Raw genomic sequence first — 14,352 nt, 5'->3', positions numbered from 1 at the left:
TATTTCAAGTTGAGTCCTGAAACCCACGTAGTCTGCAGAATTGGTGTGTCTATGATTTTTAAGCATATGAGATTCTGTTAGTTCGTATGACAGCCTTTTAGCTCTAGCTTACCTGCTCTTTCATGCCAAAACGTTTCTGGTCTCAGCTGATATTACAGTTCATTAAATATGTCCTTTAATTATAAAAATAGCATAAGCATGGAGTATTTTGCAAAGTCTACGTGTGAGAAAATATACAAATAAATCTAGACAAATCTGTCTGAGGTGAATATTGCTCTGATGCAAATTCCTTAAAGGAAATGGTGGAGGATTAAGATGCTGAATTGGTGTTTCAGTATAGGAACCCCCTGCTAGAACATGACTGTTTCATAACAGCCTGGGGAGGGGAACATCCAAGTGCTTCCAGGTACCAAAAGTGCTTTTAGGGATCTCAGCCCAAAAGATTAGCTCTTCTTTAGTAATTCAGGTTATTTTGTCTTCAGAGCCAAATAATTCTACTTATGTTACAATATAACAAGCCAGTCATGTCTGCTTAATGTAGTCACCTTGGAGGTGCCCTGTAGGGCAAGAAATATTTTTATAATTCTGATTAAGATCAATAGGGGAAAAAATGGGTTTACCTCTATGATTGACTGTGTGAGATGCCATTACTCAAGGGAACACGTTCCGTTGGGCAGAGTTCAAATAAGTGTAACAACCTTCGATCCTTTAAAAATAAGTTACTATTTTTAAAGCATTAAACAAAACTCTTGTTTATTAGATGAAATTATCAATTGTTTTGTCTTCCAGAGGTAAACAAAGAACTGAGGGAGTCTCAAACAGTCTCTCGGTCTTATGACCTTATGGTCACTGTCCAAAATACCAGAGGTAATATTCCAGGCTGTAGAACTCAGAAGAAAAGCAGATACTCAGCAGGGTTAGCCCAGTGTCTTTCCGAGTAATCCCTTATTTTTGCAAAACATTTCCATATGGGAAGCTCGATCACATAGCAGAATTACTGAAAACAGTGCGGCCTGTTCTTTGTGTAGATACTAGTGTTGGTCATTGAGTACCTAAAACAGTTGACAAGCATTTGCAGCATTGCTCAGCATGTCTACGTGTAAAACTGATCCGTACTATTAGGCTCTAACCCCAGGATGGGTAGCACAGTTCAGAAGGGAAGCAGGTAGCTGGCATCAGTTGGTCTGGGGGAGTCAAGTATAGAAAGGGTCTGAAGGACTGTTGTAGTTATGAAACCCTTACTCTGAACGTGATGGAAAGTTGCTTAAAAATACAAATTTGCAGCATGTACTTATGGATGGCATGGGCCGGAGATGTAACCCTGCATCTAAATTATTTCCATGGGGCAAAGTTGGGATCTGGCTCTTCCCTTACCCTGCAGGCAGGACTGTCTACAGCTAACTAATCCTAGAAAGCAAACAGACTTAAGAAAAAGTCTCGGTATCTCTCACTTTCTCTCTCTTTTTATAAAAGGCAAATGTGTTGCAATAATGCAGAACCATCATGCTCTCTCCGGTTACAGCTGAGTGACACTACAGCAGCAGCAGAATATGTACAAATTAAACTGTAACAACGTACCAAGGAGAGGCAGAGCAATATCATAAAAATTATCCACAGCACAATATGACTAATGTTGTGTGAAATGCATTCATTGGCGAAATGATGTCTAGGTGTATCTTAAGGAGTTATGCTGATGGAGATAATGGTTATAGAACATAGATAAAGGAAGGAAAGGCGAGTGAAAGAGAAAAGGTTGCAGCAAGGGCAGGGTGGCTGCTTGGCTGGGGAGGGCTCTCAAGGAGGCGGGTTTGAACACGGGAGAGCCGTGTCCCTGTAGAACAGGGGGGTGGGATGAGAGCTCAGCTCTACCCCTACTCGCACACCCTGCCTGAAGGTGTGCTTGCTGGTTCAGGCTCACACGCGCTCCTGCATTCTCTCCTTTCACGCTTACTTCTTGCAGTCAAACTTGTATCTCATCTAAAAATACAAGCTGTATACGTTAAACATTGTCTAGCAATATTATTTAGAAAAAAATCCTTTGTTTTCCCCTTGTAGGTACAAAAGCAAATCCCAAAGAGAAAGGACTGATGTTTTATTTATGTCTAAAATGAAGAAGCCAGCTCAAACTTACCAGGAGAGGGGATGGCTGGAGCAAACACTTCATTCATTGAGGTACATTCAAAAGTCATCAACTCCGGCCTTAATCTGAGGCTCTTTTTGAAGTGAGCAAATGTTTTGCCTGAATAAGGAACTCGAGTATTGGTAAATAAATTTGTTTTTGCTCTCTCTGTTTAACATAGATTTGGAAAAAAAAAAAAAAAAAAATCCGTGCTGTGACCCATCGTGCATATCCACAGATGTTTACCTAGTATGTGAACATTTTGTTTTTAAAGGAACTCGGGGATTACCTAAGTCTTTTTAATAGCTAAATTCCCTTTTCCAAACCAACTGAGGTGCTTGGAAGCTCACGGCTTCCTGAGTGTCTTTTAAAAACCTCTCTAAGTACTTTTTAAAACTGGAGCACCAGACAGCAAAGGAGATCTGTCTGAACTGAAGTGGGTCTTTGTGCTGAGTAGTGCTGGAGTGCGGGGCCTGGTCTCTGGTATGGTCAGAAACTCTCAAATTACTAGAAAATGAAGGGTTTTTAAGAGTTCTTGATTAATTTGCTACCTGGTTTGTTACAAAGTTTAAGCCCAAATCATGCAACATTACTTGTTTCTGATGTTGCAGTCATGTTGGCTGTTTTTTTCTTTTTTTTTTTCTTATTTATGTATTTGTGCAAGAATGGGAGGTAGGCCCAGCCAAAAATGTTGGAATCTAAATATTTTCAAAGTCCTGAGATATCCAGAGCTGGGAGTTCATTTTTTCTCCTTGTAAAGAAAGGGTCCCCTAGGAATACTTCCATGAGAGGTGAAACTCTCCGTAGACGTTGGGTGTGCTGGACTGGGAGTTCCTGTTGTGCTCCAGCGGAGGAAGGGGAGACATAAGATCGGTGTCTTCAGCCCCAAGACTGACCGTGATCTGGGGGTTCTTTGTGCACCTCACAAACAGATGGCTTTGTTTCCAACCAGCTACCTCCACTCACCACTGAGCGTGTGCCAGGAACTCCCTATGAACGAGGCTGCCAAAGCCTGTGGAGCCATGATAGCCCCCCTCCATCGGCCTGCTCAGAGCCCCCAGCCGAGCCATGTGTTCCCCCCACAAGCAGGGATTTTCCCCCTCTCCATGCTGCAGTTTTTTTGTTTTTACAGGTCGGTGATGTCTCCCCACAGATGAATTTCCGTCTGTCCCTCTTCTTTGGGGAAATTTATGTCAGCCGTTTGCTCTCTGCAAGGGAAAGCACGCTTCTGCTTAGCCCTGACAGGAGGGTGTGCAGCAATACAGAGAGCTCAACCTTGGTAAGGGGGAGAGGCACTCTGGGAGCTGGGCTGGTTTATATCTCAGCCGATTCTCTTCTTTCTCTCTTCCGTATCCCTTTAATAGCTTGACAGGAGAAATATAGGGAAGATACAGCCATCTGATTAACGGTGCCTGGGCTGGGGGGCCAGGGGGGATGACAGGGAAAAGGAGCGCAGGGTGGCTACCAGCCAAGTTCTAGCAAGAAACAGAATATCTGGCTGCCTCTAATCTCCAGAGGAAAATTAAGTTACAAAAACCTTTAGTGGAAACTTTGCATACGTTCAGTACCATTGCCATGCCTGACAGAAAAAAAGCTGATATATTATTTAGTTTATAGTTATAGAATTAAAGGCATAAGCTTTCCCACCAGGAATGAAGGAAAAAAATGCCTTAAAAACAGAAGACAAAACCTTATAAACCCCCAGAACATTTGTGCTATCAGAGCTGTTGAGAAATTCTCCGTTTAGCGTTGATGGATGACCATGTGTGAACTGCACATCTGAATGTCTTCCCAGATGAGCAGGGCGAATTTTTGCCCTTGCCCAGGGAGAGCCCGTCTTGTCTGCACAGCCACCTTCTGCAGGAGCAAGGCAGGGCAAAGGTGGGTGGCTGGAGGTGAGGAAGAGGCTCTGAATTTGTTTAGGGTGGGCACAGCTGGCTGGAAAGGGGGTTTAGGTTCCTAATACAATGACCAAGCCAGGGAGAGAAGGCTGTCACTTCAGACAAGTGCTGTTCGTCCTGGCATTCATCAGAAATGTGCATGCTATGCAGGCAAGAGTGGAATTACTCCCCCTCTTCCCTCTATGTCATCAAAGCGTTGGTGGAAAAATAGCAGAGTTTGATTAAAAATAAATAACACCTATGCTATTTTATTTAATATAAATGAGCAACCAGTTGGGAGCTATACATATGAGATAAATAGCCTACTTATTGAATGTTACACCTAAAGCAAGCATGGTGACCATGAGGCAAGTACTTCTTGCGTGTTACCCAGTTGTGAGAGGAGGAAAAGAAGTTAGATAGGCTGGTTAGATCTTTCCTTAATTTAGCCTTATGTCCAGGTCATATGTGTGAAGTGAGATTTCTTTCATGTTGACATGATTAAAGGTCTGAGATGCGATCATGTGGGTCAGCAGCATGTGCTTCCCTGGCTGGCTGCGCTTTGCTGCTTGCTTAGGGCGGTGGGACACTGCCTCTGTTTGCTCAGAGAGGAGAAAGTAGGGATGCAATTTGCAAAATTTCCCTCTACCTGCTTGCAAGCTAGCTTGCTTCCAACCTGTATGCCAGCAGACCCTTTCTCACATGATTCATTCACCAGCTTCATCTGAAGGGAACATTTTCCACGCAGGAGAACATAAGAGCCATGTTTACATGCCATTTCCCCTCTGAGAGCTTTATTTCTCCTCAGCCTCAGGGACATCAGCACCAGCCAAAACTCAGTATGGGGCTGAAATTGTACGCTGTCCGGCACCGGCCATCCCTGCGGCAAGCTGAGGCATGTTTGTGTAAGCGTGTGCGCGTGTGTGCGGGCGAAAACAGATGTGTGCTGTCCAGAATAAATGATGCTATTCACGGTGTCACAAAATGAACAATTTATGGCCAGTTTCAGTAATTAGTCAGACCAAAGAAGTGAGGTGGGACAGTATTAAAAACTCCCAGTTTTGTTTACATTGAAAAAGCAAGAGGGAGTTCCAGCTGATGAGCAAAGATCCTGAGAGAGGGTAATTAAAGAGAAACAATCTTTGATGTTTGTCTTATTACCGTTTCTCCTCATTTTCTTGTGTTCCCTTTACTCTGTCTTGAAAAACAAAGCCCCTGCTTTCTTTTTGGGAGGGCAGCGCGGGGGCGGCCGCAGGGGCAGCGGTGTAGCAGGAATCCCTCACTGCTTCCCGCAGGGCTCTCACACCTTGCGAGGAGCTCAGCTGGCACCTCTTAGAGCTTCTAGCAATCATGCTGTAGGACCATCCACTTGTATGACGATTTTTATTGTGATAATGGGAGCAAAAACCAAATCCCCTTACAGCTATGGATAGCATCAAAAATACCTCCCCCAAGAGTACCTTCAAATGTTTAAGTTAAACCTTAAGAATAACTCATGCCCCATAATTAACCACCTCATTTTAGTATAAATGGTTCTCCTTTTGAATGAACTATTTTGTGTACTCGGGTACCAGTTCTGCCTCCATTGCTTCATTTTGTGTCACAGCCCTAAGAGTCTAGATTACAAATGTGGATTACTCGGGAGCGTTTGTTAAGACCAAAGCTTTGGGATATCTGGAAGCAGGCTCTGACCTTTTTAAATGCAGGTCTCCAGCATGGGTTGAACTCATGAAGGCACCAGATCTTTTTAATGTGGGTCACCATGATGGTGGACCCTCTGAAGTGATATAAAAAGCGGGGAAGCTTTTTCTGACTTGTGCATCGTGGGCGTGCTTAGTGAAGCTGGCTCTCACTCAGCAGCGTTTTCTTCTGTGTGGGTATGAGGAGGAGAGATGGAAAGTGGGATGGAACGGTTGGGAGTTACTCAATGAATGCGTTTTAATGAAACAAAAGATGACATTTAAATACGTGGTTTGTTTCACTGCCGATTTTTGGCAGTAGATGGGGCCCTTACTGTAATAAAATTCTGTGAAGTTGGGAAGCCTTTGGGAGATGGCGCCCAGGTGCAGTATATTGGCGCTGCCTCCTGAAGATCAGCTCTGACTTGACTCAGGCACTTTGTTGTTTCCGTGTAACTGGTCAGCATGAAAAAGAAAAACAAAACGAGGAAAGCAATACATGTACCTCTGTACCCACTTCCTTTCACTCCAGTCTGTCACAGAATCACAGAACGCGTCAGAGGTTGGAAGGGACCTCCAGAGATCATCTGGTCCAACCCCCCTGTTCAAGCAGGGTCACCTTCAGCATGTTACATGGGGTCACATCCAGATGGGTTTTGAGTATCTCCAAAGCAGGAGACTCCACAACCTCTCTGAGCAGCCTGTTGCAGTGCTCCGTCATCTGAACTGTAAAGAAGTTCTTCCTCATAAGGCGATGAAACCTCCTCCTCGTGGCTCTGTTTCACTTGCTCAGAAATCCATTCTGAAACCCACCAGCTGAATAAGGAACAGTTACGAATGTAATATGTCTAACTTAGCACATCTACAGAACTCCAGCGCCTAACTCAGAAATAATTATTTAAACTCAAGCAACAGGGCTTTGGTTGAAACAATCTGGGAGGCTCTTTCTGTTCTCTCCCCCTGCAGTGTATTTCCAAGGACATTTAGTAACTGTCAGCTGAACGCAAACGCACAACAGAGGGTACCCCAACACAGACGGGCAGCAGATTCTTCTGCGTCACCTTTCAGCCCGACCCTGAGCACCGAGTTGCTTTGTGAATTCCAGGTAGGGCATTGCAACTACAAACTTCTAAGTTCACTTGCTGATTCTCTCTCTCTAGGTCCAAAAATGTCCGTGTCGGATTTCTCCCTTAATTCCCCATTCAGAAAGAATGGGTTGGCCTATTAGAGAGTCCTTCGATAGTTTTGTTGGCCAGAGAGCTGTAGCCTGAAAGTCAGAAGCCTGCATCATACTACAGGAAGAGAGAACATCCCCAAGGGTAAATTACCTGACATTTTGATATTTCTCTTACTTATCAAAACCAACCAAACACACACAAAACTGCCAACATGCATAAGTGAAAGAAAACCAAGCACGGCGTGCCAGAGCTGGTCAAACACTTCTGCTGGTTAGCTCTAAGAGAGAATTTGAAGTTAGCTAAGTAGTGGAGAATAAAAGTGAAAAACTGATGCTGTCTCTGAGGGCTCTTAGTATCTACCACAATGGTCCGCCCAAGAACTTGTCTCTAAGGACACCAAGTTCTTTCTGGGCATGGTTATGCACCAAGTTCTTTCTGGGCATGATTCTGCCCCGGGGAGTCTCTGGCCGGTCTTTTGGGGTAAGGAAAGCCGGGGTGCCAGCTTGGTTGTCTTGGTTTCCGTACGCCCATAGATGGAGACAGTACCCTGGCAACGGTGGACTGATTATGTGCCCATAATGCAGACAGGCAGGTTAAAAGGCAGCGCCTCTTCCTGCAGTCATCACTTCTTGGAAGTGCAGTTGTGACGAACAAGGTAGGACAAGGCTTTTCTCCAATGCATACTGTGAACTGTTGATCAAGCTTCACGTTTGTTAGCCAAATGTGACCAGTGAATAAGAGAATGTTTAAATTTGCCTTCCTTTTAACAGGCACGAGATGAGTGCAGCAATGTCACAGAATGAAAACTCAACTGAGAAGACCCTAGCGGTAAGATTAGCTCCTTAAAAATGCACAAGTTCATGCATTTTTTTGGACATAGGTTGTCTAGTGCAAAGCCTGATACTGTTAATGTGATAAATAGGCGAAAAAAGGGGGCAAAAGAAAAAAAAAGTGAAATGCTGCAGATAATTGAGGCTCTGCTTACCTGCAGAAGAAACTGCAAGCTCTTCAAGTGATGGTGTCCAAAGCGTGCAGCTAGCTCTCACGTGCACTTTCAGGGAGTCTTTAGTGGAGACGAGATCCTCTAGTAACAGGGCCAGTGAATATTAGTCACCAGATAGAGGGAGAAGCAGCTTCCGTTCCTCTCTCTCACATCCCCCTGCCTCTTTTCCCAGCATGGCCATAAACTAAGGGCTCGGCTGCTCTTTGTTCTGTCCCTTCCTCTGGGTCCTGGGGGCTGGACTGCAGTGGTTTGGAAAATGCATCGGCTTGAATGAGTTACAGCCCCCATGGGCAACATGTTGGTCCTTCTCTCATAGCGTACGTACTTTGTCTGCTCTCCCCTTCATTTAAACAAGATAACTTTACAAGTGGCCAGTAAAAGTTAGGAATTACAGTCAGCAAAGATGGTATGAAATGCTAAAGGCCATTGAAGCCCAACTCCAAATCTCTTTGGTTTTTCTTATTCCGCCAGTTTTCTTCCTGCATTTTCATAAAGGCTAAGAAGGCTCTACAAAGCCGAGGAAACACTACAATTTACTGATGGTTTCAGATGTGCAGTCGCCATCAAGAATTTTACTTAAGAATGAATTGCCATCAGCATTCTGTAGTGATTTAAGTGACCGTGAGCAGGTGGGGAAAGTGGCTTAAAGTCAGGTTGAGGCCTAAATTCAAATTCATTACTGAGAAGCGCAGATGTCACAGTGGAATTTCTTTCATGAGTGCCCTTGGCTTGCAGAAACCTAGCGCTTCTCCTATGCTTCTTCCTCCCCTGTGAAATACTGCAGACCACTCAAATCCTTAAGTATTTGTCTCAAAACAAAGCAAGCAAAGAAACAAAAGTCCAATCAGTCCAACAATGCAGGCTGAAGCTCTGTCTGAAATACAAGCTATGTCATGATGTACCTGTTGCATTGGCAGGGCATGATGGAGTCGCCTGACTTGACCCCACAGAGGGGCTCTGTCAAGCTTCTCCTGGAGAAATGGGAGTCCGCCAGTGCTCCAAGACCCAACTTGGTGCTCCAGCACCCACCAGCCCCACGGTCCCTGGCACGAGAGAAAAGCAGCCATGTCAGCATTGCGGAAAAAGTCCTGGCAGACAGCGGGAGCGTGGACATGATCAAGGAGGAGCACCTGGGCGGCCCTCGCAAGATTGAAACCTTCCCCATTGCTATGAAGGAGCTTCAGAGCTACTTTGAGAGCCTGGGTGGCACGAAGGTGAGTGCAAGAAGGTTCTGCAGTTGAGAATGATTCCCCCACTAACACTGCGGACTTGTGATTCTAGCACTTCTGTCAACATGAGGAAAGCATGTGCAACTATGCCAAATAACCTTGTTTTGCAAGGAGACCACGGCAAATGGAAAGTGCAAGATACTGCTAAGCATGATGGTGCGATGAGCTATCAGCTAAGCAGCACATGAATCCACAATTCACAACCTGCAGTGCCACAGAAATTCACCATACAGCATCGTGGAGAACACTAGTGCCAGAACAGCACCCCCTTCCAATCTGCTGCTTCTTCATATCATTTCTACCCCCGAGAACCCTATCAGTCTCCTACCAGTAGCTTCCAACTCACATCCCCTTGACATCTTCTAACAGGGAGCAGAAAGTGAGGTGAGCTCACTGTCACCGACTCGGACTAGTCAGCCTGGGAGCAATTCAGACATAACGGAGTCCAGCGTTAAAAGGAGGAGGGCAATCTTCGAGATGTTCTCAGAAAACAGACAAAACAGCAATGCTGAAGGTTAGTCTTACCACTTTGATCTGATTTCTCGCTTTAGTTCAGTGCACTCGATCTTTGTCGTGACGAGGGGCAACCACACTCATGTCATCAGGGCAGTCCCCAGGCCGCTGAGGAAAAGAACATGGTGTTCTTATGAACGCAAAACAATCTTTTCAGCTTTCTCCATTTTATCTTTGTGTTACGGATGAGTACCCAAAGCCCATTAAATACTTTTTGAACAAAACACAACAGAATGGTGTCCTACGTTTAGAGAAGATAACCTTTGATGAAGACAACCCAAATCTAAAAATACGATATCAAAAATATGGGCAGCATTCATCAATTATGAAAAAGCAGTAACTTCCTATTCTCAGTTGGTGAAGATAGTTTGGATTTGGTGACGTGTTGTTTCCGTAACAACACATTAACTTTTGATTGTGGCTTTCAGGTTTCCACAAATCGAATGCTCTGTTCTTGATGTGTTCTAAAGTAAAAGTACGACACAGTTGCTAAAAAGTTGGCAGTACTGTTCATTTTGCCTACTGCTTTTCTTTCAAGATTTGAAACACATGCACCCATCTCCCTCTCCCCAACCATGACGTCTGTTTGTAGTTTCAGTGGGTGGTCGCAAACCTCTAGGAGGACTACCAGAAGAGAGCCCTCCCAAGACTGGCAACACACCGCTGGTCTTCCAGGAGAATGTCTCCTTAAAGGATAAACTGGCTCTTTATCAGGCTGCAGCATCCAAGGCAGAGAACAGCAACTGCTTTGCTAATGTAAGATACCAATGTCTCATTATCTTCTTAATTCTACGTTTCCTTTGCACAGGGTCAGATCCTAACTGTCGTTATTTCTACAAGCAAGCTATCAGATGGATCACGGGGTGGATCAAAATTTAAATCCAAAATTAGGAAACTTACATAGCGAACATAGTCATCCTTCAGTCTCTGTCTACCAGATGAGATTTTTCATGCTATATGCCTTTGGTCTTTTGGACAATCCCCTTTAATTCATGGAATTACTCTTTTTAGTCCACCTTTGCCTGAACTTCATTTATGAGGGCCATAGGCGTGAGAGAGATCAGCAGTGCGGTTGTCCTATTTGCTCATGATAACAAAAAACGGCAATTTCTTTATCACAACAAATATTCTTTATCGACAAATAATAAAATCATATTCAGAAGCACAGTGAGTTTAGAGCTCTTGCTGCTCAAACTGAAGAATTTGAAATTGCTGCATTATAAAATAGGGACTGTTTAAGATAAGGTACAGGAAGAGCCCAGGTGTTTTCAAACCACACAATTCCTGCCCGCTGGCTTCCGTATTTTCTAATTGCTTTTGCGTATTCAGAGCAGATTCCTGCGGTTCCATGGGCAGAGAAGGTTGAAATTCCCTCCTCCTGACACTGCAAACAATGCTGCAGTTAGCTCTCTCTCCCCAAAAGGAAGAACTGTAGGAAGCCTGGCCTAACTGAACCGTGTTGAGAACATATGAACTGCTTCATTTACACTCTAGAACACCTTGCCCTTTCTTGTTGAAATGGACAGTACATTCTTAGTACAAATGGAAAACACCTGGCCTTATTTAATCACTCTAGATTTCAGAGGAAATCAAGTCCTGCACTGCGCCTGGTGGCCTGGCCGCAGTCAGGAGACAGTTTGAGAACGGGCAGACCACCTCTTCAAGGATCACCTTTGCTCGTTCCCAGCACCAGCAGAAATCTGCACAGGTAACAATGCCATTTTTAATACTAACAAATGAGGTCTTCCATGCTAAAGAGCTTGAGGGAAAAATACCATTAGTTGCTTTATTCCAGAACTAGTACACATATCCTCATTAAACAGAGAAGACGTGGAAAAATTTGCACCCTGTTTTCAACTCGCTAGGGTGTTAACTCTGTACCTCCTCGTGTTGTGTGGCTCTCTCAGCTGTTACGCAGACACAGCTTGCACGTGTACGTCACGCTCTGACTTGCCCTCCTCGAGCCTCACCTAACTTTGCAAGTTCAAACTTCTTGGTACATAGGGCCCCTTGTGGTGCTTGTAACCTGCTAAATCATCACGGTACACTGCCATAAAAGAACCGTTTGGGGTTACACCACTTAAAGTAGAATGGATTTGTGACAGCCCTTCACAGGCAGAAACAAAAATCCAGATTACTGTTAATTATGCAATTCTTTGTCTTCAGGAGACCTCAATTACCACTCAGCCCCTGGTATCAACCAGCACCAGGGAAGCTGAGTGCAATGGAATGGCTTCCAAAGAAAGCCCCGTGGAAGCCTTTCAAACAGAAGAGGTAACTTTACCAATTAATAATTATATTATTTGGCAAGTATACCAAGATGTCGATCTTTATCTGCTGTGCGTCGTACTCCAACACTACTTGGTACAGCAAGATAATGATGTTCTGCTGATAGCCGTCCTCATTTGGCAGTGCATAACAATGGTTTTAGAATGGTGTCCTATACAGTGTTGTTTGAATGTGGTAATGAATGGGGTTTCCCATTCATGCTTCTCTGCAATGTTTCAAAGACGGTGGCAGAAATATGGAAAATTCTTACGTGTTGCACTAAATCCCCCAGTAAAGCGAAGGTTTTGTGCACAGGTTTCTCACGAGGAAAAGGTTACTCCGGAGACAAACGGAGACAAGGCTTCTACAGTGGTGCAGCACGCTGATGAAACAGGTACAAAGTGGCTTGAGAGTAAAGGCTCACAAAGGAGCACGATGGACCAAGTCCTTGGCAACTGTCTTCACTCCCACAAATGTGGGACTGCTCTTAGGATACAGATATGGGACATTGCTCCAAGTTATTCATTGCCTCCTTCTGCAGCTAAGCACATTTATTGATCTCAATGGGACTTAAGAAACAGGTTTATATGTTGGTACACAGAGAGGAGTTTGGGATAAGAAGGTGGCTTCAAATATGTGTGGAACTGCTGGAAAGAACTGGGCATTTTAAGAGTTGTCTGAAAACGCACGCAAACGCTTGCCCCTGTATAGACAAAGTTGTGGATGATAAAGGCTCGATTTATAGCCCAGCAGAATAGGCCTGGAGACCATGAGCACGGTGTTGAGGCGCTGCTTCTGCAGTTTAGTCCTGGTATTAGAATTCACGTATTAGGTTAATTAGGTGAAGACCTAGGCAAAGGTTAGTTAGGTAAAGACCTCAGTCAACTCTGAGCCCGGGCAATGCAGGTACGGCAAAACAGCAAGCAATACCATGTCCCATGTCCCTCAACAACTGATTTCTCTTCACTTTGTTCATTCTGTTCTTTTTCTTTTCTTTTTTTTGTATTCTTTTGTATTTTTTCCTTTACAGTTGTCAATGCAACTATGAATGGGGAGGTCCCAAAGATTTCTACGCAGATTTGTAATATGGAAAAGGCTCTTCACAATGACAGGGAGGCTGCAACATCTGTGCAAGATGGAAAGGTCTGTGCTTTTAGTTAGAGGTATCTTCCTGTGTAAATTAGAAATGCGTAAGATTAGACATCGGTTTGTCTAATACAGTCTGAATTTCTATTTTCACTATGGAGTTGCAATTTAAAATGTAACCCATGAAAGTGGTGGGAATAAACGGAGCTTAGCAATCAGGGGCACATAAAGTAGTATTTAGTACAGTCTGTAATTCAGCAAGTACTTCTACTATGTGACAAACACAACTGAAGAAGAAGTCGATAAGCACTTCTGCTTTTCCTTTCCTTCTCTGCTGAAGACAATCTCTTCTTTCCTTGTTTTCATTCTCTAAATGTGTGTATTTTCTGTCATCAGTTTCTCAGATGCACAGAATCTGTCCGTTGGAGAAGTGAAAATAAGTGTCAAAAAGTTGAAGGCTGTATGGAGCAGCCATTTCTAGGGGCACAGAAGATGGAAGTGCTATGCCAGCCAAAATATACAATGCCTTCAGCCGCTTCCAGAATCAAAGCTATTAATGCAATCATCAAGAATCAGCAACATGCTGTAAGATGTCCACATCACCTTGGAGCTGGTGCACCAATTCAGAAGTGTCGAAGAAGTGAATTCTCTGCGGACCAGGTGCTCCCTAAGCCTCAGGAGCCACGGAAGGGAGAGCCATTGCGCCAGCCTAAAAGGAAAATCAATTCCGCAGCTTCCAGGGTTAAGATCATCAATGAAATCCACAAGAATCAAAGAAATACTCGAAGACGTCCAAACCAGCAAGAAGCTGCTTTACTGGCTGACAACGCGCAGTGGTTTGAAACCACAGAATGCAATGGAAAGAACAAAGATGCAGCCCTCACAGGCTGTGTTGTGCAGCAATGCACAACACGTTTCCAATAAAAACCTGTAATGACTTAAAACTAACAGACTTGTCTGAATTTTTGCTGCCTGTCTCTCCTCCTAGGAGTCTCAGCAGTCTTCTACCATCTTTCTTTGGCTAAGGCATGTAGCTAAAGTGATACTCCAAATGTGTGCCTAACAAATACTGATGTGGAGGTTTAAAGCATTTTTTGTAAGCTGTCCGAACGCTTTCCTTTACTGTCCTTCTTTACATTTAGAAGACCCCAATCTTCACTCTCTGCAGGCACCCTCTGTTTCTGGTGTTGGTGACCGTGGTCAGGACACCAGCTGTGCCCAAGGACAAGCTGGAAGGGAAGCACACTTCTGGAGCAGGATGGTGACACAAGCGGTATCTCAGCCTTCTGCTGCGATGCAGCAGATTGAACGTTTCATTCACGCAAATGCACGTTTCCTGGCAGTGCCGGGGCTGGCCTGGAATCCAGACCTGGTCTGCTCAAGGTAGAGCCATTATC

General features: G+C 44.3%; 1 protein-coding gene across 3 annotated transcripts in view; it reads left to right on the top strand.

Annotated features, from left to right (window-relative positions):
- Positions 1-14,092, top strand: part of LOC121079101 — a 92,258-nt gene extending 78,166 nt beyond the window's left edge. For 2 of the 3 annotated variants that reach the window (XM_040575974.1, XM_040575975.1), the window contains exons 2-9: positions 2,056-2,172; positions 9,458-9,602; positions 10,194-10,357; positions 11,178-11,309; positions 11,768-11,875; positions 12,185-12,263; positions 12,900-13,012; positions 13,352-14,092. In XM_040575974.1, the coding sequence (XP_040431908.1) occupies positions 2,143-2,172; positions 9,458-9,602; positions 10,194-10,357; positions 11,178-11,309; positions 11,768-11,875; positions 12,185-12,263; positions 12,900-13,012; positions 13,352-13,879 (1,299 nt within the window). In that variant the 5' untranslated portion in view covers positions 2,056-2,142 and the 3' untranslated portion in view covers positions 13,880-14,092. The remainder of the gene's footprint in view (positions 1-2,055; positions 2,173-9,457; positions 9,603-10,193; positions 10,358-11,177; positions 11,310-11,767; positions 11,876-12,184; positions 12,264-12,899; positions 13,013-13,351) is intronic. The other variant, XM_040575976.1, reaches the window with a different exon arrangement.
- The last annotated feature ends 260 nt before the right edge of the window (positions 14,093-14,352 follow it).

This window comes from Cygnus olor, chromosome 16 (genome assembly GCF_009769625.2).
Source record: "Cygnus olor isolate bCygOlo1 chromosome 16, bCygOlo1.pri.v2, whole genome shotgun sequence".
NCBI classification, from domain to species: domain Eukaryota; kingdom Metazoa; phylum Chordata; class Aves; order Anseriformes; family Anatidae; genus Cygnus; species Cygnus olor.
This window is presented reverse-complemented; position numbering and strand designations above follow the sequence as displayed.